At 46.7% G+C, this 24,263-nt stretch overlaps 1 protein-coding gene across 1 annotated transcript in view; it reads left to right on the forward strand.

Moving 5' to 3' along the window:
- Positions 1–591: 591 nt before the first annotated feature.
- CYTH3 (cytohesin 3) overlaps positions 592–24,263 on the forward strand; it is an 88,582-nt gene continuing 64,910 nt past the window's right edge. Inside the window, exon 1 of the mRNA XM_034988345.1 lies at positions 592–615. Coding sequence (XP_034844236.1) covers positions 594–615 — 22 coding nt within the window. The 5' untranslated portion in view covers positions 592–593. The remainder of the gene's footprint in view (positions 616–24,263) is intronic.

Below are 24,263 nucleotides of genomic sequence, written 5' to 3' on the forward strand. Positions count from 1 at the left end.
CGGCGGCGGCGGCGGCGGCGAGGGCGGCGGCGGTGAGTGTCGGAGGTGTGGCCCGCCCGGCTGGCGGCCCTGGGCGGGGGTCGCGCGCGCGCCGGACGGGAGCGGGGCGGCCGGACCGGGGTCGGGGGTCCGGGCAGCGCCGGTACCCGCCGGCGACCTGCGCCGGCCGGGGACCCGGGGGTGGGGGCCGACGGGGTCGCCGCCGAGCCGGAGCGGGGGTCCGGGGCGAGGCCGGGGTCGCCTGAGGCCGGGGAGGCCTGGGGACTCGGAGCTGGGCTCGGGGGTCGCTCTGCCGGGGCGGGGGACCTTGGGGGCGACCTTCCCCGCCTGTCGTCGCCAAGGGCGTCCACGCCCTCCGGAGCCCGACCGCAGGAGGCTGACCCCCCTCGGGGTCTTTTGCTCAGGTGGTGGGAAGGGGGGTATCCCCGGGAAATGGGGAGGGGAAAGTTTCCAACTGGGGATCCTCGGGTGCAAGGGGGGCGGGTGGGGCGGCAGGGTTGAAAACCGTTCCAGTGTTTCGGGCTTTAGGTCAGAAGTGGTCGGTCAGTGGGGAGGCTTCCACGAGGAGGGGGCAGCCAGAGCACACGCGTTTTATGAAATGGGGAACGTTACGGGGTAAGCCAAAAAAAGAAGTCTGAGCCGCCGAGGGTCGGAGTCGGGAGGGGCCGCCGGCACTGAGGTGAGACCAGAAAACCGGACTGCCTGCCTGACGTTCAGTTCCCCCTCGCAGGAAGATTTGCATTCGTTGTAGATTACTTAGTGACATGCACATTACTGTTGTGTCACGCTGCGAATTATGTCTGTGTATGGAGGGGCAGCATTACGCGTGTGTATGGAGGGGGTCGGAGCTTTGGAAAGCGGAGGGTTAATACCCCTCTCACAGGGACACCCGAAGTTGAGGTTTTCTCTACTTTTGCTGTAGATCTCCTTTATGCTGACAAACCGAATCTTCAGAACCCCTGGTATAATGAGGGAGCGTTTTGGGGGAAAAAAAAAAAAATCTTAATTACAGGCTGCTGGAGCAGCTGCCTGTAAGAATCAGCAGTATCGAGCGCTTTCAGGTTGAAGTGGTTAATCAAGGTGCCTTCCAGGCTGTAAAGTGCTGCCCAGTGGGGGATGTTTGTGCCCCAAGAAGCGATGCGGCTGCGATGGTGGGAAGTTGGCACGCACCGTGGCATTTGGCGAATTCAGTTCTCACAGTTAAAGCTAGGGTAGCACTGTGGGACCGAGTGGGTGTGTTGTTTATGAAAGAAAGTGCTGTGGGGAGAAGGAGCCCAGTTGCGAGCCTCCTACAGCCAGGCTGGCTGTCTGAAGACTCTAAGCAATGGATTCTCCGTTCATACCCTGCTTCCTGCCTGTTGCGATTTGGGTCACGACAGGCATGTGGCAGTTTTTCTCCTTAGAAAATAAACAACCATAATATTTAAACCTTTGACATTGCTGGGTTGGCGATTTTGTTTGGAAGGTGTTTCTGACTCTGAATACAGAAACAGAGCCCCCTTGAAGGTAAAAGCAGATGTAAAGATTAGAAAAGGAAATCAGTGTGGCCCAGCAGTTTATAGATCTTGAGTACTATAACAAAGGATGTTATTAAGTATCAGAAGTCTTAAAACTTTCTTTGGGCTCTTAATTTCAAGACTGTATTTCCAGGAGAGAGATTTAGGAAAAAAAAAATCTCGTGCCAAAAGATGTGCATTATACTATTTGTAATGGTAGAAAATTGGAAATAGCAATGCTTAATAGAAGGGTGAGCTAAATTATGGGAAGTTTATTGATAAAAAGTTACAACCATTAAAAACAAGCAGTTGCTTTATGTATCATGGTCGAAACAATGTAAAAACTGGTGATATCACGGATATTTTGTTTTCTTTGTATATTTTCCAAGTTTTTGGTGTGACGTATTACTTTCAAATTTGAATTAAAAAAAAAACCTTATATAAAAAAAAGTACCCTGCATTGGGAAAGGGGTGTGATTGTTTTTAATCTTCTGACTAGAACAATCAACAATGAGCAGTTATTTGTCTACTAAAATGCCCAGCAGCATGGTAGGTGCTGGAAAACAACTTTTAACTTTTATCGATAAGGTTTATTATCTTTCTTGTATTGTAGAAGACACTTCAAAATAAATTTGGAAATCTTAGAGTAAGTATATTTCTAGATAAGTGAGAGCCTTAGAGTTTTGAAATCAGAGTCATTATATAGTGATTATTGTATACATTTGATGTGCTTATATTTAACTTTGGAGGTCTTGAAGTTAACATACCTCTTTAAAGTTCTTTACAGTTATTACTGCTGTTTAGATTTTTTAAAGAAAATCCTTTGCTTTTAAAATTCACATTTAAAAAAATAAAGTTCAGCCCTTTGAAAGAGAATAATTTCAGTTGCCAGTCATTTGCTAGCCAACAGTAAAAAACTTTTTTGTGTATATTTTTAGAGTATAGGATAGAACTTTGAACTGTACATGGGGAAGTCAGCCGCAGCTTATTTACAAGATAGGGTAAATAATCAAAGGGTAGACAGGCACGGAAGATCATTTAAGAGCTCTTTTTTGCTAATGTGTGAGTAGGGTTAAAAGACTTCAAAAATGATTCTGACTTGCTATTTTTATAATTTAAATTTTTTGTCCAGGGTATTATTTGTTCTTTCAATGCAAGATAAGGGGAGAGGATGGTGATGTGAATGGTAGGAAGGCAGTTCTAAGGAGGAACGGGGGGGGGGGGGGGGGGAGGGTACGAGATTACAAGAACACATTGTTACTTATAATGTGTGCAGAATGTAGTTAAGGTATTTTTAATTCCCTTGGGGCTTTTTGCCGCTCAGTTTTTCTAGAACAGTTCTTGGGATTTGTCTCTACTTGGCAGGTGACTGGCTAGTTTGGCTCATTGCCACCATCTTAATGCTCAGTTTGGGAATCTGCCTGATTGATGTTCCTGAATGGACCATCTGTGGCAGATGAAGCGAATAACTTTACTGGTTTTCCCCTCCCTGCCCCCAATCAGTGTAGATGAGGATTAAGCGTATGCTTCATGTGAAAAGGTGCTCTGCTTCGCTCCTAATGAAATAAATACAAATTAAGACCAGGTTGCGAGCCCACCTCTCACCTGTCAGGCAAGCAGGGACCCCCCCCGCCCCCCGTTTGCAACCATCTGGTGGTGGTAGGAGGGTAAATTAGTTACAGCGCCAGCCTATATCCTGTTGGCTCAGCTCCATTGCTTGCCCTTCCCCGGCCAGCCAAGGGACTCACCCCTGCAGGCAACATTTACCAGATCTTTGGGTCAGCTGGCCTGGGGCTAGGTTTGGCCGATGGGAGCCGCTGGTGGGGGTGGGGGAGATTGTGACTGGAGGAAGGGGAAATCGGGTTCTCTCTCCTCCTCTTGTTCTGCCTCAGACCGTCCCTGGCAGTTGCCCTGTCTCCTTGTGGCTCCAGCTCCTGCCCGTTGACCGAGCCCCCTGAGCCTTGGAAATACCGCCGCCATTTAGCCCTCCACCTTAGAGATGGTAGCAGCTTCTTGCTCTTGCCGGTCTCTGGGTTGTCTTGCCACTTCCTGTTTGACTTCCCGGCTTTTCCATCATGCGTGCAATCAACCCCTTGTAGGAAATTTCCTCCATTTCAGCTCCTTAGAGGGCCTTCTGTTTCTCTGGGTGGATCCCGATGGATACTGTGGCCCTGGGCCGCGGCAGCTTTGTAAACGATTGCAAGCATGTAAATCCTTTGAGCCAGCGATAACAGCTCTAGGAATTTATTTTTTTTAAAGATTTTATTTATTTATTTGACAGAGAGCACAGCGAGAGAGGGAACACAAGCAGGGAGAGTGAGAGAGGGAGAAGCAGACTTCCCGCGGAGCAGGGAGCCTGATGTAGGGCTCGATCCCAGGACCCCCGGGATCACGACCCGAGCCGAAGGCAGACGCTTGACGACTGAGCCACCCAGGTGCCCCCAGCTCTAGGAATTTAATCTGCAGGTGTATTTGTGCATGTCGGAGATACTATAGGTACACGATTATTCACTGCATTGTTTGTGATAGTAAAAGATGAGAAATAACCCAAGTGTCCACACGCAGGAGCCTCATCAGATGAATCTTGTACCCAGATGGTGAATAAAGTTGTAGAAAGGAAGGAACAAGCACTTTATGATTTATTTTTATTTTTTTTTTAGAGATGGGGGAGACAGTACGCGCCCACACACTCGAGAAAGCATGCGGGGGAGTGGTAGGGGCAGCGAGAGAATCTTTTTTTTTTTTTTTTTAAAGATTTTATTTATTTATTTGACAGAGACACAGCGAGAGAGGGAACACAAGCAGGGGGAGTTGGAGAGGGAGAAGCAGGCTTCCCGCGGAGCAGGGAGCCCGATGCGGGGCTCGATCCCAGGATCCTGGGATCATGACCTGAGCCGAAGGCAGACGCTTAACGACTGAGCCACCCAGGCGCCCCGGAGCGAAAGAATCTTAAGCAGGCTCCATGCCTAGCCTAGCATGGAGCCTGATGCGGGAGCATGCGGAGCTTGATCTCAGGACCCTGAGATCATGACCTGAGCCAAAATCAAGAGTCAGACGCTTACCCGACGGAGCCACCCAGGTGCCCCTGCACTTATGAATTGATGTAGAAAGATCTCCAAAATATCTTACTAAGTTACAAAGGCAAAGTGTAGGAAAATGTGCATTGTATGCTACCATTTTTTTTATTTTTTAAAGATTTTATTCATTTGACAGACACAGCCAGAGAGGGAACACAAGCAGGGGGAGTGGGAGAGGGAGAAGCAGGCTTCCCGCTGAGCAGGGAGCCTGATGCGGGGCTGAATCCCATGACCCTCGGATCATGACCTGAGCTGAAGGCAGATGCTTAACGACTGAGCCACCCAGGCGTACTCCGACCGTTTTTATATAGTCAAACAAGCAAACAAACAACAATCTAAATGTAGAAGTCATAAAATAAGTTACCTATATTTTCAGTCCGTGTTTAGGGGCATCTGGGTGGCTTGGTCAGTTGGTCGGCCGACTCTGGATTTCTGCTCTGGTCATGATCTCAGGATCCTGGGATCCACCTCCGCCCGGAGCTCTGAGGGGAGTCTGCTTCAGGATTCCTCCCCCCGCTTTCTCATAAATAAATAAATCTTTTTTTAAAAAGTGACACGATAGGTGTTTTTAGAGTATGCTTAGAGCATATTCTCGAACATGGATGCAACAAATACTGATAACGCCCCTACCAATTGCCAGGTCCTGTGCTTAGCACAAGGGTGAGTAAGGCAGATGAATTTCCTGAATTCCCAGAGCTTTTGTTTAGATGGGAGACGGACAGGAAAGGTAAACAGACACATAAAATAATTGCAGATTATGCTGTGTTAAAGGAAATCGTCTGGGTTTGAGGGGGAGTGGGGGAGAGGCAGGGGAAGCCTGTAGCCCGGGGAAGCCTTTGGGGAGGAAGTTCTCTGTCAGGTGCAGCCTAAAGGGACAGTGGGACAAGCAGCGGGCTGGAAGGAGCAGCTTCAGTAGGTAAGGAATTCACATTTTGTTCTAAGCACGCGAAGCAAACAAAGGATTTTAAACAGGGCAATGACATTTGACTTATGTTTCAATACTTTTAGCTAGTGTTTATGTAATGCTCTCTGTGCATGGGGTCCTGTACTGTGTGCCTTATGTATCTTAACTTACTGTTGGTAGTTACCCTGCCAGACATGTAACTTTGTCACCATTTGCAGATGAAGCTGGGAATTGCAGGCACAGGGAAGCTGAGCGACTTGCGTCACATGTCACAGCTGGTGAGGGGTGGGGCAGGGATTCGAGTCCAGGTATTCTGGCTCCAGGGGCCACGTTCTTCAGCATTGCACCCTCTGCCCTTCTAAGAAGAGTGTTCCTGGCCACTGAGTGTAGGATGGATCGCAGGAGGGGAGGGAGGACCTGGGGACCCCACTGCAGGAGTGGGAGCATTGCAGGTGGTCAGGTGAGAGTCCCACGAGCATGGGGGAATGGGCAGCCGGGGCAGCAGTGATGGGAAAGATATATATATGACAGGTCTCTGTAAGCACACAGAAAAGTACAGAAAACAAAGACACTCATTTTCTCATTGCTCAGTTAGTAGAATAGCTGCTAATGTTTTGTGACATTGTTTTAGGTCTTTTGTAAAAAAAAAAAAAAAAAATCAAGCTTTACAGGTAAATCTCCATCTCTGCATATGGCAGCATTGTTGCTCTGGTGAAAATTTTGGGGCCGTCTTTTTGCTGCTTTTGTCTTCGCCTTCTGATGCTTTCCCCCGCCGTCCTTGTCTGCACAGCCGTCAGCGATCCCTTCAGAGCAGACCCTGTCACCCTCTCTGAGTCTGCACTGTCCTCAGCCTAGAACCCTCTACAGACTGGACCGCAGCCCCCAGGACCCATCAGGGCAGATTCCCTGTGCTCTAGTCCACGGGGCTGCGAGCTTTCTCCGTAAGCGGGCCAGGTAGTAAGTAGTTTGGGCTTTGTACGCCACATCCCGTCACAGATGTTTCTTATTTATTTTTTTAAATAACCCTTTAAAAACGTAAAAACCATTCTTGCCTGGGGGCTGTCCTTGGCCCTGCTCTCATCCCCCGCTGCCTCTCTGACGTTTCCTCCCACCTTCGCTACCACGCTGGTCTCCGTGCTCTTCCGTGAACGTGCCCGGCACGCCCTGTCTTGGTGCCTTTGGGCGCGCTGTCCCCCGCGGACCCTGAGTATCTGCTGCGTGCTTGCTGGCTCCATCCAGCTTTCTGTCCGCGGCTCTGCTTCCTTCACCAGCCCGTCTAAAACAGCCTGGGGGATTGGGCAGGTTTTTATACTTAAGCATAGATGTGTGCCTACGAACAAGGTGAAGAGCCTTCTTGGTTTGTTTGAAATTATAAAAATGGCATCATGCTGTCTGGTGTGTTCTGCAGCTTGCATTGGAGATTATCCACGTTACCATATGTAGACCCTATTTATTTCATGGAACTGCTATCAGATTTTATTGTTTATCTTGTCCCGTGTTGGACTTTGATGTGGACTTTACATTGTTACCTACCTCGGTGAACTCGGCTTGTCTGCTTTTGCAGACTTGGGGGAGTTTTTCTAGCGGGTAGCTCTGGAATCGCACGTGCGGGCGTGGCAGGCGTTTGGTTTCCGTACCTGCCGACAGATTGCTTTCTCATTGGGAGCATGCTCCTCAACTCTGGGCACTCATCAGACTCCCAAACGTTGGCCTGTCTCCCGAGTAAGGAACGCTGCATGGTTTCACCAGTGACGGGGTATATTTTGGAGAATCAGATGGACGTGCTGACAGCTGGGAGGCTAGAGGTGCAGGAATCAGGACTTCCAGGTTCGGCTCAGGTGACAAGGTGGTGATGCTGCCTGAGAATCAGAAGTCTGGGGAGGCAGGGCTAGGAGAAAGCCATTTGGAAGATTTTTTTTTGGGTCAAAAATGTCATTACTTTGCCCCCACTTTTGAAGGATAGTTTCACTGGGTGTACGGTTGTAGGTTATCGAGTTAATTTCTTGCAGTGTTTTGACCCTCATTTCATTGCCTCTGGCTTCCATTGAGTCTGTTGAGAAGTCCACTGTTTGTGTCGTCGTCTTCGGAAGGTAATGTCGTCGTTGTCCCCCCGTCTCCCGCCCCACCCGGGCTTTGGCCGCCTTTAAGATTCTTCTCCTTGCCTTTCCTTTTCAGCTGTTACTGTGATGTGTCCAGATGTGGTTTTCCTTGAATCTGCCCTTGTCGGGATTGGCAGTGGTGGTTCTGCTTTTTGGTGGTGCCGTGACAAGGCTTAATCTTACACTAGGTTTGGAGAATTGCTGCTCATTATCTCTTCATTTGCTCCTTTGGCTGCATTCCCTGGCTCTCCTTCTGGGACTCCACCTTGTCACCATGTCCTTTGTGTCTCTCAGACTCTTCTCTGCGTTCTTCATCCTCGTTATCTGTCCATGCTTCCCTCTGAATATTTCCTTCTGGCCCATATTGCAGTAAACTCATCTTTTCTTTGTCTTTGACCCTGCAATGGACCCATCTCTTGAATTCTGAATTTCAGTTACTGCCTTCTTCAGCTTTGATTCTTTTTTTTGATTCCAATTTTCTGCTGAAACTTTTCATCTTGTAAACTAATTTCCTTGTTCTATTAATCATGGTTATTATAAAGTCCATGTTTGATAATGTCAATATTTGGATAGCTTGTGAGTGTATTCTTTTGTCTGTTCTACCCTTGGTTTTCAGTCATGGGGTTCTGACTCTAGACATACCTGTTAATTAACCTGTAGACAATGAGTATGGAAAATTGTAGAGATAATTTGAGACTCGGGCAATTCTCCTCAAGGGAGGCTTCTGGCAGGTAGTAAAGGTCAGGGAAACACCACTTTGGAGTTGTGAGCATTGGTCTGCTTCTGGTTTGCCCCCTCCTGGGGTAGCTCTCTGGTGGTCCCAGCTGAAAGCCTGGGGTGTTTACTAGGCTCCTTCTATCTGGCAGCCCCTGAACTCTCCCCTGGTCCTCGAAGACTGCTGGAGGCTCTGCTGGCCTACTCAGATTCTCCACCACTTGTTTCTGCTTAGATTCTTGGCCTCTCAGTTTCTGCCTTGAATTGGCAAATGTCTCAAAGTAGGCTCTCCTCTCTGCACTTGCCTCTGGGATCCTGGCCTCCTGAGTCTGCCCTGTATTGGTAGCTCCCCGATACCTTCCTGGCCTCCTGAGTCTGCCCTGTATTGGTAGCTCCCCGATACCTTCACACAGTTGTTTCTTGTAATTTGTTCAGCTCTTTTCTTTTTTCTTTTTTTTTAAAGATTTATTTATTTATTTGAGAGAGCGAGAATGAGAGAGAGAGAGTACATGAGAGGGGGGAGGGTTAGAGGGAGAAGCAGGCTCCTTGCTGAGCAGGGAGCCCGATGCGGGACTCGATCCCGGGACTCCAGGATCATGACCTGAGCCGAAGGCAGTCGCTTAACCAGCTGAGCCACCCAGGCGCCCCTGTTCAGCTCTTTTCGTTGTTCTTGGCAGATGGGTTGGTCTGTCACAAACTAGTCCGCTTTTACCGGCAGCATCGTCTCAGGAGTTCAGTTTTCGTATTTAGAATTGGACCAGTTAGTGAGACATCCCGGTGGGGATGGTAGGAAGGCAGGCAGCTGGAAGAGTCTCGGAGGCTTAGAGAGCTGACCGGGTTGGGAGATAAGCGTTGGGAAGTTCATGGGACTGGATGAATGAGATCACGTAGGGGAGAGAGTCGAGAGAAAGGGGAAAGTCCCTGGGCTGGGGACAGCCCAGTAAAGGAGACCGGGAAAGGGTAGCCAGAGATGTCCAGGGCTCCTCAGAGGTTGTGGGGTTCGTGCAGAAGTTAAAGGAGGAGCCCTGTTTTCAGAAGAGAGGGTGGTCAGCTGCACTGGATGCTCTTGAGATTGCACTGAAACGAGGCTAGAGAAGTGTCTACTGGATTGGGGGAAAGGTAGGGAGCAGGCTGAGGAGGGACCTGGAAAGATGTTTGCATGCTTTAGGAAAAGCCTGCCCCATGCCCCTGGGTGGAAGTTTGCCCCCATGATGAGAATGGCCGGAAGGCTGCAGGGGGGGGCTCGGCGGGGGGGGGGGGGGGGGGGGAAGGCGTGTGTGTTTTGCCTTGAAACGTTTGTTAGGTAAATCATTTTGATAGAGGACCAACAGTAATTCATACCAGGTGAGTGAGCAGTGTTGCTGTTGGCACGGTCACGCTTTTAGCGTGAATAACTTCATGAGAGACGGATTAATTTTAAAAAGTTACCTGCAGATCCTTTAGGAAGCAGGTGTATCAGTTTGCGGCGAGGTGGGACCATTGAAACGTGAGACGTGAAAAAGATAGGTTTTGTCAAAGTAGCCGAAAAGCTGCTTAAAGTAGAATCGCTTTTGGAGCTGTGGGAGAAGAGTAAATCACTTAAATGAGAGTAGAAGATACATGGCTCTCCATCCTGATTTTTGAAGTTAATCAAACTTACCAACATCTTGTAGTCAGCTCCCCAACTGACACGATAGAATAGATACCAGATTCTGCAGGGTTTTATAATGTGGCTGGAGACAATTCTGCAAGCATTTATTTTGGATAAATAGACTATTATGTAAATATTAGACTCACCTGAGTCAGTTTAGTTGTCTAAGAAGATTTGGTAATTTGCTTTCACAGAGCAAATTTACTCTTTGAGCTGACTTAGTTTTCAATAAGTCACCAGGAGCACTGTTCAAATAGTAGAAAATAAGTTCCGTCTTTAACTCTCTGGGTTATTTTTAATACTGTACTCTTTTTGAAAAACTTATTTCTGTAATTAATAAATAAAAACAGAAGTTGGCTATAAAACTGGACATTTTGATGATGATTGAAAAGTATTTCCCAATATCTAGGTAATTAGTGATTTTTTTCAGTTTTCATCCAGATGTTTGGCAGCGTGTAAACCCAGCCTTACTGCAATTTTCTAATTCACTTTCATGGGAACATATAATATTCTCTGTTTATTTTGGACAGCAGAGTTTCCTTTTTCTGTGGACAGATACATACGAAACACATGGTCTTCGAGTGGAGTTTGTGGTCCTCTGAGAATTCTCTGAAGGAGGAAATGGGTTGACCTACTGGTTGCTATGAAGTAAAAACAATCTTGTTTTCATTTTTTAGTGAACATCTGGGTTGCATTTATTATTTTACATTCTCGAGGTTCCTTAAAACCACAATTTGATAATAGGAGGGTTCATTAAAGCAGTAACTATTTAGCTGCTTCTATAATTGATTTAAGTGTTAGGGTGGTTGAGAGATTTTTAAAAAAATTATTAAATATTTCTTACCTTTCTATAAAATGTAACTTTTAAATAACAGCCCTTGATTTTAAGCCATAAAATAGGATCTAGATATTTTTGAGGGGCAGGAGAAGGAATGATCAAACGGCTCATTTCTGTGTTGCCCGTTGCTATTCAGTTGGTGGTTGTGGGTATGGGCGTACTTGACTCTGGGGCACTGTTGGTCCCCTATCGCAGATCCGTCCTCCCTTTCTTCCTTGTAAAGAACCCTGATTTGTTCAGATATCTACTCCTAGGGAAGGGGAGCTTATCACCACTAGAGAATGAATCTTAAAAGGTATAAGCCAGGGAAGGAAATCCCTTTTTATCATTGATTGATCAGAGGAGGAGAGTGTCACCCAAGTCTGGCCAGTGAGCTGTGAAGGGCGGTTTGCAGGGGGACTTCTTGGAAAAGTTTCTTTGTTCTTAGAAAAATAAGAAACAGTTCCTTGTCTTTGGATGGGCTTTGTTGGCCAGCTTACATTCGTGATGTCCCTCATATCCATCCGTATGCGGAGGATGACCAGCTGGATCCTTGAGGATGTGGTTGCGTTGCTGAATGTCACCCACCCGGAGCCTCCCTGTGTCCACACTTCCTGTCACGCGGGACGATAAATGCCCTTCTTGTTTACATGGTTGAGAGACGTTCTATAAGGAGCTCAGGCATCTTGCCAGATCCTTGCTGTAGCAGGGGCAGGTCCATCGTGTCATCCGCTCAGCAAGGATCTCGTCCCCTCTTTTCTTCCACGGGTATTCATCAAGCATATGTATTGATCACTTTAAGGACTGAGCGGGGTTATATTTTCTTTTTGAGATGAATGCTTTAATAAGACAAAATATATTTTCATATGCTTACAGATCCGTTCGTAGTTTCATTTGGCAATTCCTTATGATTACGTTTATTTTAACACGAACATTTTGAAACATGCAGCAATCGAAAGTGGTGGACATTGGCCATTTACTATTCCGGTAGAAGCCAGGCCTTCCTTTTTAGTCCTTAGCAGAGAGGAAATCAAATGATCAAGAATGTCCTTTTCCAAGTTCTAGTAATTAAATTAAAATTTTTTTCAATTGAGACAAATGAATTCATTTTTGTTTGTGTTAGAGTATGGGAAAATTGGAGGATTTTAGTGACTTTGAAGCATTTGGCCTGTTCACACGGTGAGGCTGTATTTCCCAAGTGTGGGAGGGACAAGTGGTTGCAGACTTTCCCAGTATATGACCGCACTTCTGAGAGTGCAGAGCATCTTGAGAATAAAATGGTGTCTTTCATTGCTCACACAGAAGGAATCTTAATATTGGATAAGTGTTCTCCCAAAATGTGGCATGTTCTCGGGACTCGCAGAGCGTCTGTTGTGCATCCCCAAAGTAACATGTTTCTAAATTCGCATTTTCATTTAAAATAGTGGCCAAGCTGTATACTAGTCAAATGGTTACCGGTGCATTTTTATTTTTCCGAAAGAAAGTCAGATGCCTTCTCTCCTCCTTCTGTGGTCGCATCAGTCTCCAGGTGCTCTGACTCTTCCTTCACAGACCCTCCTCCTGGTGGACAGAGGCAGCCCAGTGCGTGTGTCTCCCATGCTCACCCAGCACCCCAGTGGTGGTTCTGCCTCGCAGATGCCCAGTAATTTGGCTGGACATGCAGAACTTGACTAATTTTTTTTTTTTTTTTTTAAATCTGGAAAGAACATAAGCTGAGATACTTCCCCTGGGTTCTGCTGCTGTTAGTGCTTAGACATTAGGTTTCAGGATTAAAGTGTCTCTTACCTCCCTGCACTGCCTCCCTCCTTTTCGTGCTGCAGAAGGGGAGCCTGGAGCCTTCTCTTTTTGTCTTTCCCATCAAGTATGAAGATCGTGGCACGGAACAGACTATCCTGCATGTCAAGATGATAAAGACTGTCTATTGCAGAAGTGTCCAGGCTGCTTCTGCGTTAGAAACTTTATCTCCCTCTTCCATTTTATCTGTGAAGGTTTGGGGTAGGGTGAAAACCAGTTTCACTCTTGAGGTTGAAGCCTGCTACGCTACTCCTTCCAGCCACCTGCAGATGTGGTGCAGGCCTGCCTGGGAGTTCCGAGTCCTGGAGTCATGGCTGAGCCCGTGGCCGGCGTGTCCCCTCGGGGAGACCATCTTAGGAGTTCTCCAGTCATATTAGCTTGGCTTCCATGGTTTTATCTTGTGAGTTTTTGCAATTAAGAAACATCCGATTGCTGATTGGGAATTTGAGGAACAGATTTGACAGAAGAGCCATTTTCCTTAAAGAGTTAAGTTAATGACTTTCACTGGTTCAAGAGATTAATGGCCAAGCCTGGGTGGTAATACTAACCTGAACCTCTTACCCAAATAAATGCTCGAGAGGGGAATCTGGCTTTTAGTATAAACCCTTAAATTTTTTTTTTAAAGATTTTATTTATTCATTTGAGACACAGAGATAGCATGAGCATGGGGAGAGGGAGAAGCAGGCTCCCCGCTGAGCCAGAAGCCCGATGTGGGGCTCGATCCCAGGACCCTGGGATCATGACCTGAGCCGAAGGCAGACGCTTAACCATCCGACCCACCCAGGCGCCCCATAAACCCTTAATTTTATAAGACTATTTCTGCATGTTTTACTGAAACTTTTTTTGCTAATATCCGTCCCTCCCTCCCTCCATCCAGAGACCGTTACTTTCCATTTGTCAGAGTCTGGAGCCGTAGGATCTTGGCTGTGCTGGGCAAGCCTTCCTTGTTCCTGGCCATACCTCTTTGTGGCTGACTCTGTTGGGATGAATCATCTAGCCATTCCTTCCCATATAATCTCAGTCCTGTGGGACTGGAGGGGCCCCTTCCCCTTGTGGTCTCATTAATTAAGGGAATTAAGATTGCAGAATTTCTGTCTGTTTGCTATGTCAGCTCAGCCACTGAAGGATATTCAGGGCAGAAAACAGTCAGCTGTAATGTAAAATGCTTGATTCTGGGAATTTGTGTCTCTACTCTGTGTACACTTAAGTTTGTTTAACTGGTAGAACTGATTGTTGTTGACATATTTTTTAAGTAAATATATGCAGCTCCAGTCCTTCCAGCCATGAGCCTGTGTGCATAATCTCCTTAAGCTTCCCTCTTCCGGTATGTAAAACTGACCTGAAAAAACCCAAGTGGAATTATTGAGTGAAGAATCTGTCAGAAATCCCAAGCAATTAACAGGCCTTTAGAACGTGGTCATCGACATGGGAAGCCCCTTGCCCACCTTGATGTACTAAGCGGACGGAACTGGAGGGGCTGCTGTATTCAGGTTTAGGAATAACTGATAATTGCCAATACGATGATTCTATCTTTCCTCCCTCAGCTTTGTATTTCGAAAATTTTCAAACCTACAGCAAAGTTGAAAGAACACCCATATGTCACCTTAATTCACCAGTTGCTAAAATGTTGCCACATGTGCTTTATCTCTACATACATATAAACTGTAATTTTTTTTGGCGGGTGGGGTGCGGATCATTTGAAAGTTAAGTTACATACGTCAGGGGCGCCTGGGTGGCTCAGTCGGTTAAGCGTCTGCCTTCAGCTCAGGTCATGATCCCAGGGTCCTGGGATCGAGCCCCGCATCGGGCTCCCTGCTCCGCGGGAAGCCTGCTTCTCCCTCTCCCACTCCCCCTGCTTGTGTTCCCTCTCTTGCTGTGTCTCTGTCAAATAAAATCTTTCAAAAAAAAAAAAGTTACATACGTTATAACACTTTATCCCTAAATAGTCAGCATTCGTCTGCTAAGGACATTTTCCTCATAACCACGGCCCTGCCATGCTGAAGACAACCAGCAGTAATTCTGTGATATCCGTCCACATACAGTCCCAATTCTGCTTTCCCCCAAAAGTTTTATATTGTTTTTTCTTATCTAGGCTCTAGTCAGGGTTTACACCTTGTATTTAGTTATGTCTCCTCTTTAAAACAATTGTTTTTTACGGGGGGTGATGGTGACTTTTCTTGAAGTGTCCAGACCGATTGCCTCATATCATTTGCATCCTGTAATCTAGGTTACATGTGTAAACAGAAGAGAGAGGTGCTTTGGTTTCTTTAATATCATTTCTTGAAATTATAAATATGTTAAAATCGTCTACTCGATTCAAGGTCAAAGTCACATTCATTTTTCTTGTTCTTTGGTAAATGTGGATTAGACCAGTAACCAAAAGTAGTTACTAAGTGGCTCAGATATCAATGGAATATGTGCGTGGGTGAACTTGGAAGAAACATACACAGTGGTTTGTTAGACCTACCCTCATATGGAGTTGATTAAGAATTTTATTTTAATATGTGGCCATGGCTTTATAAAGAAACAAGTTTCAGAATTGGAAAATTTAGTAAGACAAGCTTTATTTACATAACACAAAAGAGCAGCTTTTGCTGCCAGGTCCTTGGATGAAGAACAAACCTGAAATCTCTTAGGAATGAGTCCCCCCTCCTTCCTCCTCCTCCCTCCCTCTTCTTTCCTCCCCTCTTTATCCCCCCTCCCTCCCCCTCCCTCCTCCCTTTCCTATAGGCCTTAAACATTTTTAACTTTAGCTGCAGCTGAGACCAATACAGGATCCAGCTGTAACTTTTTTTTTGTTGTTAGTATATCCGGTGATGGTTATAGCAAACTCATTGTATGAAAATTCAGTAAAGGAAAAGGGCAGGGTGGGAAAGAAAGTGACACTCTATAAAAGTATTCAAGAACCCGCGACAGGATCTAGGAGTCTCCCTTTCAGACGGCTGGTTTGGATTCCACCCTGAAGTACTCACTTTGTGACTAGTCCAGTAGGCGTTTTAATTCTTCCCTCTTAATCATATTACGTATACAACCGTGTAACCAGAGAATATATATTCGAGGCTGAGTCTTGTTTTCAGTAGGAGGCAGAAAACAGGAGCTGTGAGAACCCACAGACCGAACCGCTCCCCCCCCGCCCCCCTCGTGTCATACGAGACAGGGACTCATCACAATACCGCTCTGGCTGGTGGAGAGGCGGTAGTAGTCCCTAGAAGGGAGCCTAGCTCTCCCTCCTTAGGTCCGTTCGGTAGTCTCCTATGTGTGTATTTACCAGAGAGCAGGTAAGTGCGGAATCAGCAGTTTGGTCACATTAAATTTCAAATTTGCAGGTCTGCCTTGATGTCATTACTCTAAAAGCTTTGCATCTTTGATCAGCTCTGTCCTGTGAGGACCAAGTGCATATCATCACCCCGTCGCTGAAGGTGGATTATATGTTTCAAAATAGCTTTTGTGATAAATGTAATTATCATAAGACCAGTGATTTTCACATACTTGTGTGTCTCCAACATTTTGTTTTTCTTTTTTTATGCGAAGGAGGTCAGATTTCTCAGATTGCTTCTAATTGTAGCCAGACATCCTGTTTGGGGGCTATTTGAGACCAGGGCTGCCTGTGAAGAAATCAGGCAGCCCTGTAGCAGTCTTCCGACTTGTTCTTTTGAGATTCAGTTTTTGTGAACAGGTTTCCTTGAAATGCCATGCTCTATTTTTAGATGGTCTCTTTACATTTCTGTGGTTCTGGGCATCCACAATAAACTGATTTATTATTCAGCACAAAAATATTGTTCAGTGTCCTAAGGCTGCTGAAACTTTGTAGGAAAAAATAAACCCAAGCCCCTTGAGTGGATGTAATCAGCAAGGACTACTGAACAAATTTAAGAAAACTTTGTTCTCTTTCTCAGGTCGTTGCTCTATCAGTACCAGCATGAACCACATTTTTAGGAATCCTTGCCTATTTTACAGTAGGTGGGCTCAGTCTCCTGGGTTCTCACAAATTACCCTTTTCTGCCTCCCACTGGAAGACACATTTTTGTAACCATTCAAGAAGCTTCCTACGCTGCTCCTCTCTCTCTCCTCCTCCATTTTTACTCAAAGGGTTTGGTTTTGTTTTGTTTTTGTTTTGTTTGTTTGTTTTTTTGAGAGTAGCCTGGTAGCTGCTTAGATTCAGAAATGATTTCGTTTGCTGCTCTGTACTGTATCAGAGGCCCTTCTGTTCTTGAAGGAATGTTTGATCCGACAAAGGTATTACAGGAGTCAGGGATCGTGACCCTTGGGACTGATTTGGTGATGAAGTACCTAGTCTTTTGTTAAAAATTGAACTGTGACTCACCTAACATAGTAGTCGCCCTTTTAAAGTGGTTTAGTATATTCACAAAGTTGTGCAGCCACCACCACTACCTAATTTTAGAACTTTTTAAGAAAGATTCATTTGAGAGTGTGCGCGAGTGTGCGTGCACACCCCCCCACCCGCCCAAGGACGGGCAGGAGCAGAGGGCAGGGGAGAGGGGCTCGATCCCAGGACCCTGAGATAATGGCCTGAGCCGAAACCAAGAGTCGGAGGCTTGACCATCTGAGCCACCCAGGCGCCCCAGAATTTTTTTAAGGTTTTATTTTTAAGTAATCTCCAACCCAGCATGGGGCTTGAACTCACAACCCTGAGATCAAGAGTCATATGCTGTACTGACTGAGCCAGCCCGGCTCCCCTAGAATGTTTTTATCACCTCAGAAGGAAACCCTGTCCCCCAGTAGCGGTCATTTTCCCCGGCCCCTGGCGACCACGGATCTGCTTGGTGTGTCTTTGGATGTTCCTGCTCCAAACATCCATGTAAATGGAATCGCATAGTGTGTGGCTTTTTTTTTTTTTAAAGATTTTATTTATTTATTTGAGAGAGAGAGAATGAGAGACAGAGAGCACATGAGAGGGAGGAGGGTCAGAGGGAGAAGCAGACTCCCCGCCGAGCAGGGAGCCCGAGGCGGGACTCGATCCAGGGACTCCAGGATCATGACCTGAGCCGAAGGCAGTCGCTTAACCAACTGAGCCACCCAGGCGCCCCTAGTGTGTGGCTTTTTGTGTCTGGCTTCTCTCGCTTAGTAGGTTCTTCCATGTGGTAGCTTGATTCCGTTTTCCAGGTCTGTCCACACTGTAACATGGTTCAGGATAAAGTACCTGTATTGTCTTATGAGTGGCCCCGAGACTTGGATCTGCTTTCCTGTTGGGAGTCGGGTGGAGAGGTGGTGCTTACCTGTCACGTGGTCGAATCTGTGGCTTGAATGCCGTCTTGAGGGTTCTGAGGTGTGCATGTGTTCTCTTCCCACTGAGAAGTTTTAAGTTGATTTTCAACCCTATTATTTGCAGAAGGGCCGAACTGCGTCCTTGTGTGCTAAGCCCCGAGTTTATGATCGTGCGTAGTTGCTTCCAAAGCAGAACCGTGTTGTCTGCAGACCATTTTTACCCTCTGAAGACCAGCCTGTAGGTTCAAGAAACTGAATTTCTCAGGGAGCTGTACTGAAAACTGTTAACAGAAGCCTGAGGGATCGACCTCTCGGGTTGGGTGAGGCTTTGCCGGTAGTGACCCCAGTCGTGGACGTAGGCGAGCACACACACTGTCCTCAGTCCCCCACGCCCCCTGAACGCCCAGCAGACGATAGGACAGGAAGTCATGGGGGATGCCAGCGGGCCCTGGGAGGCGACCGTCAGTAGAGGAGAGTTGGATGGACTTAGAGAAGAAACGAGGAATTGGAAGCTTGTCCGCCGATAGGGCAGAATGAGGGTGTGGAGGCAGCGGGGTGGGCTGGGCTGGGGACGGCGGCCTGAGGGTGGGTGAGTGTGGACCGCGCTGCAGACGCGGGGAATTCGCCCTTGTGGGGGCCGCTGTGCCCCAGTGTCCTCTCCCTCTGGCCTCCTCTCCCTTCTTTGGAAGCAGGCGGTTGATAGCATTTTACCCTCAGGCGAATATTTCTTTACAGAGATGGTGGTCTCTGGGGAGAATTGGGGCTCCCTGGGTATGTGCCTGCACCCCAAGTAAAGCTTTTTTTCCCCTGTCTGACGGAGGCTTTTCAGCCTGCAGGCAATTTCGCTGACTTCTCATCCTGGAGTGAAGCCTGCCAGTGGCCAGGCTTTGCTCATGGGACAGAGAACATAATGGTCTTTCCCGTTCAGGAAGGAATCCAGTGAGAAAAGGAACCTTCTGCCGCACTAGGGGAAGCCACACGACCAGCTACAATGTCATTTTTAAACATGCACAGACCACAAGAACCTCCAGACAGAAGGAAAAAAAAAACTCAACAACGTGAGGGAGAAAACTTAATGCAACATTTTTTATAGAAAGAACGGCTGACCACCGAAGAATGGGAATTCTTAAATAGAACAGTGACACGGGATTGTCGGAGGCCTGCAGGGGAGATGCGGCCAGAACCCCAGCGCTCCCTCCTCCTCTCCTCCCTCCAGTCGCGGGTCCGGTGCAGGTGACGAGCGAAGAAATCCGGGAACACTGAACGGGGCTGACTCATCACCATCTCCTGAGGGCAGGGCTGCGAGCCAATGTTAAGGAAGAGGACCTGCTGTGGGCTCAGTGGATTTGGGGGAGCAGGGGGTGGGTGAGGCCTGCTGCAGAAGCAGCAGGATCTGGGGGCAGCAGAACTGGGCAGCCCGAGGACACGTGTGGCGTGCACGTGCTCGGATTCGGCAGGGCTTCTCCCTGGCTCTGCAGCCATCCTCCCTGGCGCAGTGGGCAGCACCCCATCTGTCTGGAGCAGAAGCCTTGCCAGACAGAGAATCTTGTACAGAAATGAGATCCCAGAACCAACCGGTTGCCTCACAGAGAAGCAGACTGGCAGAGATGAAGTTCCCACCACGAATGGTGATGCATTTATAATGGCTCAGCCCTCTCCCTTACAAGCTTAGAGCTGGACAAACCACCAAACTCAACAGCGTCCTGTGGAGACCAGCCGTCCTGTTCTGGGGGGAAATTGGGCCTGGGTATGATCGTTTAAATTAAAAAAGAGGGCGCCTGGGTGGCTCAGTTGGTTAAGCGACTGCCTTCGGCTCAGGTCATGATCCTGGAGTCCCGGGATCGAGTCCCGCATCGGGCTCCCTGCTCGGCAGGGAGTCTGCTTCTCCCTCTGACCCTCCTCCCTCTCATGCTCTCTGTCTCTCATTCTCTCTGTCTCAAATAAATAAATAAAATCTTTAAAAATAAAATAAAATAAAATAAATTAAAAAAGAAAACCCAAACAACCCATTGCCAAAATAAAATAGGTGGTGTGGTATGGGGGGGGGGGTTGGCAGGAATATAATTTTTGAGGCAGAGGAAAATATAATTTTGAGAAAGGTTAATTACAGAAACTAGAGTAAACTTCAGGTCAAATCTGCTTTGTGCAGTTTTTAATAAATCTCAAGACAGACTCTGACATAGTGATTGACACATGAGATAAGGCAGCTGACCAAACTGAAAACTAGCTGGTTGGGAGGCAGATGAAGCAAGATGCATGAGTGGAGAGGAAGAAACTGTAATGGTACTAAATGCACTAACGGAAATTTTATTTTTACTTTATTTTAAATGTAGGGAAAGTGCTTTATTTTTATTTTTTTAAGCAAACTATATATATAAGGGATAGAGTGTGGGGGCAGGGATAGAGGGAGAGACAGAATCTCAAGCAGACTCCATGCTCAGCGTGGAACCTGACACGGGGCTTGATCTCCTGACCCTGAGATCAGGACCTGAGCTGAAATCAAGAGTCAGATGCTTAACTGACTGAGCCACCCAGGCTCCCCATTTGCAGAATTTTAAAACTCCCATTAGGATCCACGAAGAGCAACGTTTACACTGCAGAAGGTTAAGTTAGTGCTGTGATCTAAGTAAGCATTGCTCCTGAAGAAGCTACCGAAAACAAATCATGGAAACAGTAGTCAGAGAGACCATGGAAAAATGTCTCTCTGAGCTGGAAAAGGACACCAGCTGCATCTGTGTGGCGAACAAGCTCATCATTTTGCATTAGGTGAAACGAGGGGAAAAGGGCAAGTGTTTGCTGGTGCCATTTTTAAATTTCAAGAATATAGTAACCTACAGACAGAAGGGGGGAAGCGTACTTACAAAGAAGGAAACTGCAGGATGGTTTTAGGCTCCCCTACAACATTGCCGGAAGACTGTGGAGCCAAGGCATAGAGTTCGGGTGTGAGTGGTTGTAACCAGAAATGAAACCATCACGCTTAAGTGGTGTTAATGTGTGAGGGCAACAGAACGATGTTTTCTGACGGTACAGAGACGATGGATCAGCACGTTGCCTTTGGTGGGAGCTTGCCCTGCCTTTGGACTTCATTGAGCCATGACTCTTTACTGTTGGAAGGCCATTTGAGCTTCCCTTTTTAAATTTTTTTCCTGCTACCTGTAACTTGAAATCTTCCCGATAGAACATCAGTGAATTTTTCTTTTTCTTTCTTTCTTTTTTTTTTTTTAAAAGATTTTATTTATTTGACAGAGCACAAGCAGAGGGAGAGAGAGAGAAGCAGGCTCCCTGCTGAGCAAGGAGCCTGATGTGGGACTCGATCCCAGGACCCTGGGATCATGACCTGGGCTGAAGGCAGCCGCTTAACTGACTGAACCACCCAGGCGTCCCCATCAGTGAATTTTTCTTGCATAAAACTTTTTCAAAGATACATTCTGATCTGCTCAAAGATTACTGGGAATGACTCAGGAAGGGAAAACTTGTGATACAAAATAACCAGTGTTGCACTGAAATTGTTCAAATGTAAATGTAAGTCTAAATAGTTATAAATTCGGTTGTAGATAAAAATTCAAATGTAAATGATTCTCAAAAGGGAAAGTATATAGTGAAAATTTAAAAAAACCACCCAGTTATCCAATAACGCTGCCGTGAATAATAAATCTGGGCTCAGGTTACACGGATGAAGCTGAGAAGTGGGTGGTGGGGGAGGCGGAGGAAGTGGGGGGGGAGTAAAAGCCTTTTCATCTTACAAAGCAGGGATATCCTGTTTTATTTTCGACATTGACAATAATGCAGGTAGCAGTGTGTGTGTGTGTGTTTTTTAAATAAAGGGGGATGACTGGGTGGTTCAGTTGGTTAAGCGTCTGCCTTCATGTCCAGGTCATGATCCTGGACTCCCAGGATCAAGTCCCCCATCGGGCGCCCTGCTCATCCGGGAGTCTGCTTCTCCCTCTGCCCCTCCCCCCTGCTTGTGTTTTCTCTCTCTCTCTGACAAATAAATCAAATCTTTTTTAAAAATAATAAAAAAGTAAAGGTAACCACTAAAAAACTTAAAAAGTGGAGTGTTCACCTTCCACATCATGAGGAGAAAAACCTATAAATTTGATCATGGGATAAGGTCACGTCGGGTAAAAGGACCGTGGTCTGGTTATGTGTTCTTCTTTGGCTTTTTTTTTTTTTTTTTAAATTTGACAGAGAATGAGAGAGAAACACAAGCAGGGGGAGTGGCAGGCAGAGGGAGAAACAGGCTCCCCACAGAGCAGAGAGCCCAATGCAGGGCTCGATCCCAGGACCCCGAGATCACGACCCGAGCTGAAGGCAGATGCCCAACCGACTGAGCCACCCAGGCGCCCTTCTTCATTGGCTTTTAAAATTTATTTAGAGGACAGTTACCTAACTAAAATCTTGGGCCCACATTTTGGAAAATCTTTAAGAAGCAAATGCCTTTTTGGGGAGGGGTTGGTAGGAGATGGTCCATTTTGCAAAGTGTATTTTTTTTAGAAATTTGGGTCCTCTGTGACTCATCCCCGTACTGTTTTGAAGTATTTTTGGAGAGATGTTCAGGAAGGTCTTTGAGGTGGAAAGGCTTGGGATGGGTGGCGGTGTGCCCGGGGGGAGATAAGGTAAGGGGGAGGGGGGGTCTGGCATGGCGGCCACTCCCCCTGTCCCTTATCTCAAAGGTGAACCTTCCAAGGGCGAGGCAGGCTGAAGAAAAGGAAGTGGTCAGCTGGGAGGAGCCAGATTTCCTGGGGCTTGAAACTCGTACAATTTGGAATGCCCTCTTTAAGAAAAATAATACAAAATTGGCTAGCAAAGTGAAAATTAGGATGAAAAGAGTCATAACAGCTTATAAGTTTTAAAAACCTCATAAAACCATAAAGAAGTCAAAACCCAGAAAAATCCTACAATCCCTTTCTATTCTTGGCACAACTTTATAGTACTCTCCCCCTATGTTTTGGGTTGCCTACTCTGGCTAATTGATCATCTCTTCCCATCACAGTACTCTTGGAAGGCAGCTATGCTCCCCACTATACCACCAACGCCATCACAGTACTCTTGGAACATAGTTTCCTGTAAAGAGAATAGAAAGATAATCCAGTCTTTCCTCTAGGATGGTTGAATGAAAAATTTTTTAAAATTATTGATCATTTAGGAAAGTTTCTTTAAGATTTCAGTCATCAGGGGCACCTGGGTGGCTCAGTTGGTTAAGTGGCCGGCTCTTGGTTTTGGCTCAGGTCATGACCTCGGGGTCCTGGGATCGAGCCTGGAGCTGGGAATCTGCACTCAGTGGGGAGCCTGCTTCATTCAGGATTCTCTCTCCCTCTGCCCCCCTTGCCGCTCACTCGCACAACATACACTCTCTCTCAAATGAATAAATCTTAAAAATTTGTCATCAGTTTTAAGTTTCCTCGTAATAAAAAAATTTTTTTTTTTTTTAACATTTTGAAGCTTTCCCCTGTCGTCGTCTTCTGGTTTTGGATTTTGCCAGTTTTTTGAGTTCCTAGACCCAATTACAGCGTGGGATGGGCATCCCGCACACCAAGTGCTTTTCGGACACCAGCAGGGTGTCTGGGAATTCAACTCAGTTCTGACACTGTCCACCAGGAGACAGCATCGCATCCCCTAGGTTAAGGGTTTGGTTCTGCACGACTGCTCTTCACCCCCCACTTCAGAGGCCATCGGGAAGCCCCGGGCTCTCACCTGTGCTTCTAACCTGCCTGCTACAGCTTGGAGGTTCCGACCACCCCCTCCTTAGGTTCGACTAATTTGCTAGAGTGGCTCACAGAACTCTGGGAAACACTCAAGGTTCACCGGCTTATTTAAGGACATGATAAAGGATAGGAATCAGCCAGATGAAGGGATACTTAGGGTGAGGTCCCCAGCCAAGGAGCTTCCGTGCTTGTGGAACTTGGGGTGTGGCTTGATGGCACGTGGAAGCATTCCGATTCCCCAAGCGTGGAAGCTCTCTGAAAAGGACCAAGAAGCTGTCCTCTTGGGTTTTATGGAGGCTCCATTACATGGTCATGATTGACTAAGTCATTGGCCATTGACTGTTTCAACCTTCACCCTTCTCCCTGGAGGTGAGAAGGAGTGGGGACCGGAAAGTTCTAACCCTCTGATCACATGGTCGTCCTGGCAACCAGCCTGCACCCTTGGGTGAGGTCTAAGAGTCATTAATAACAAGGTTAATAACAAGACACTCATTTCACCTTACGGCTCTGATGCATTTTCAGGAACCATGGATGAAGACCAGGTGTATCTGAGATATTTTAGTCACCTGAGTGACCAAATAATACATTTCTTATAAATCAAGATATTTTAGCCTGGATACTTCCTTCCCATCATGTTTGAATTTTTGAATGATAAAACATTCTGAAAAATAGAATTATCTGGAAATAATACGCATACAAGGTCATTGGAATGCATTTAAAAATTACCTCTATGTTGGGGCGCCTGGGTGGCTCAGTTGGTTAAGCGACTGCCTTCGGCTCAGGTCATGATCCTGGAGTCCC

The sequence above is a fragment of the Mirounga leonina genome, unplaced genomic scaffold (assembly GCF_011800145.1).
Source record: "Mirounga leonina isolate KUSES-001 unplaced genomic scaffold, KU_Mleo_1.0 Mir_454, whole genome shotgun sequence".
Taxonomy (NCBI): Eukaryota; Metazoa; Chordata; class Mammalia; order Carnivora; family Phocidae; genus Mirounga; species Mirounga leonina.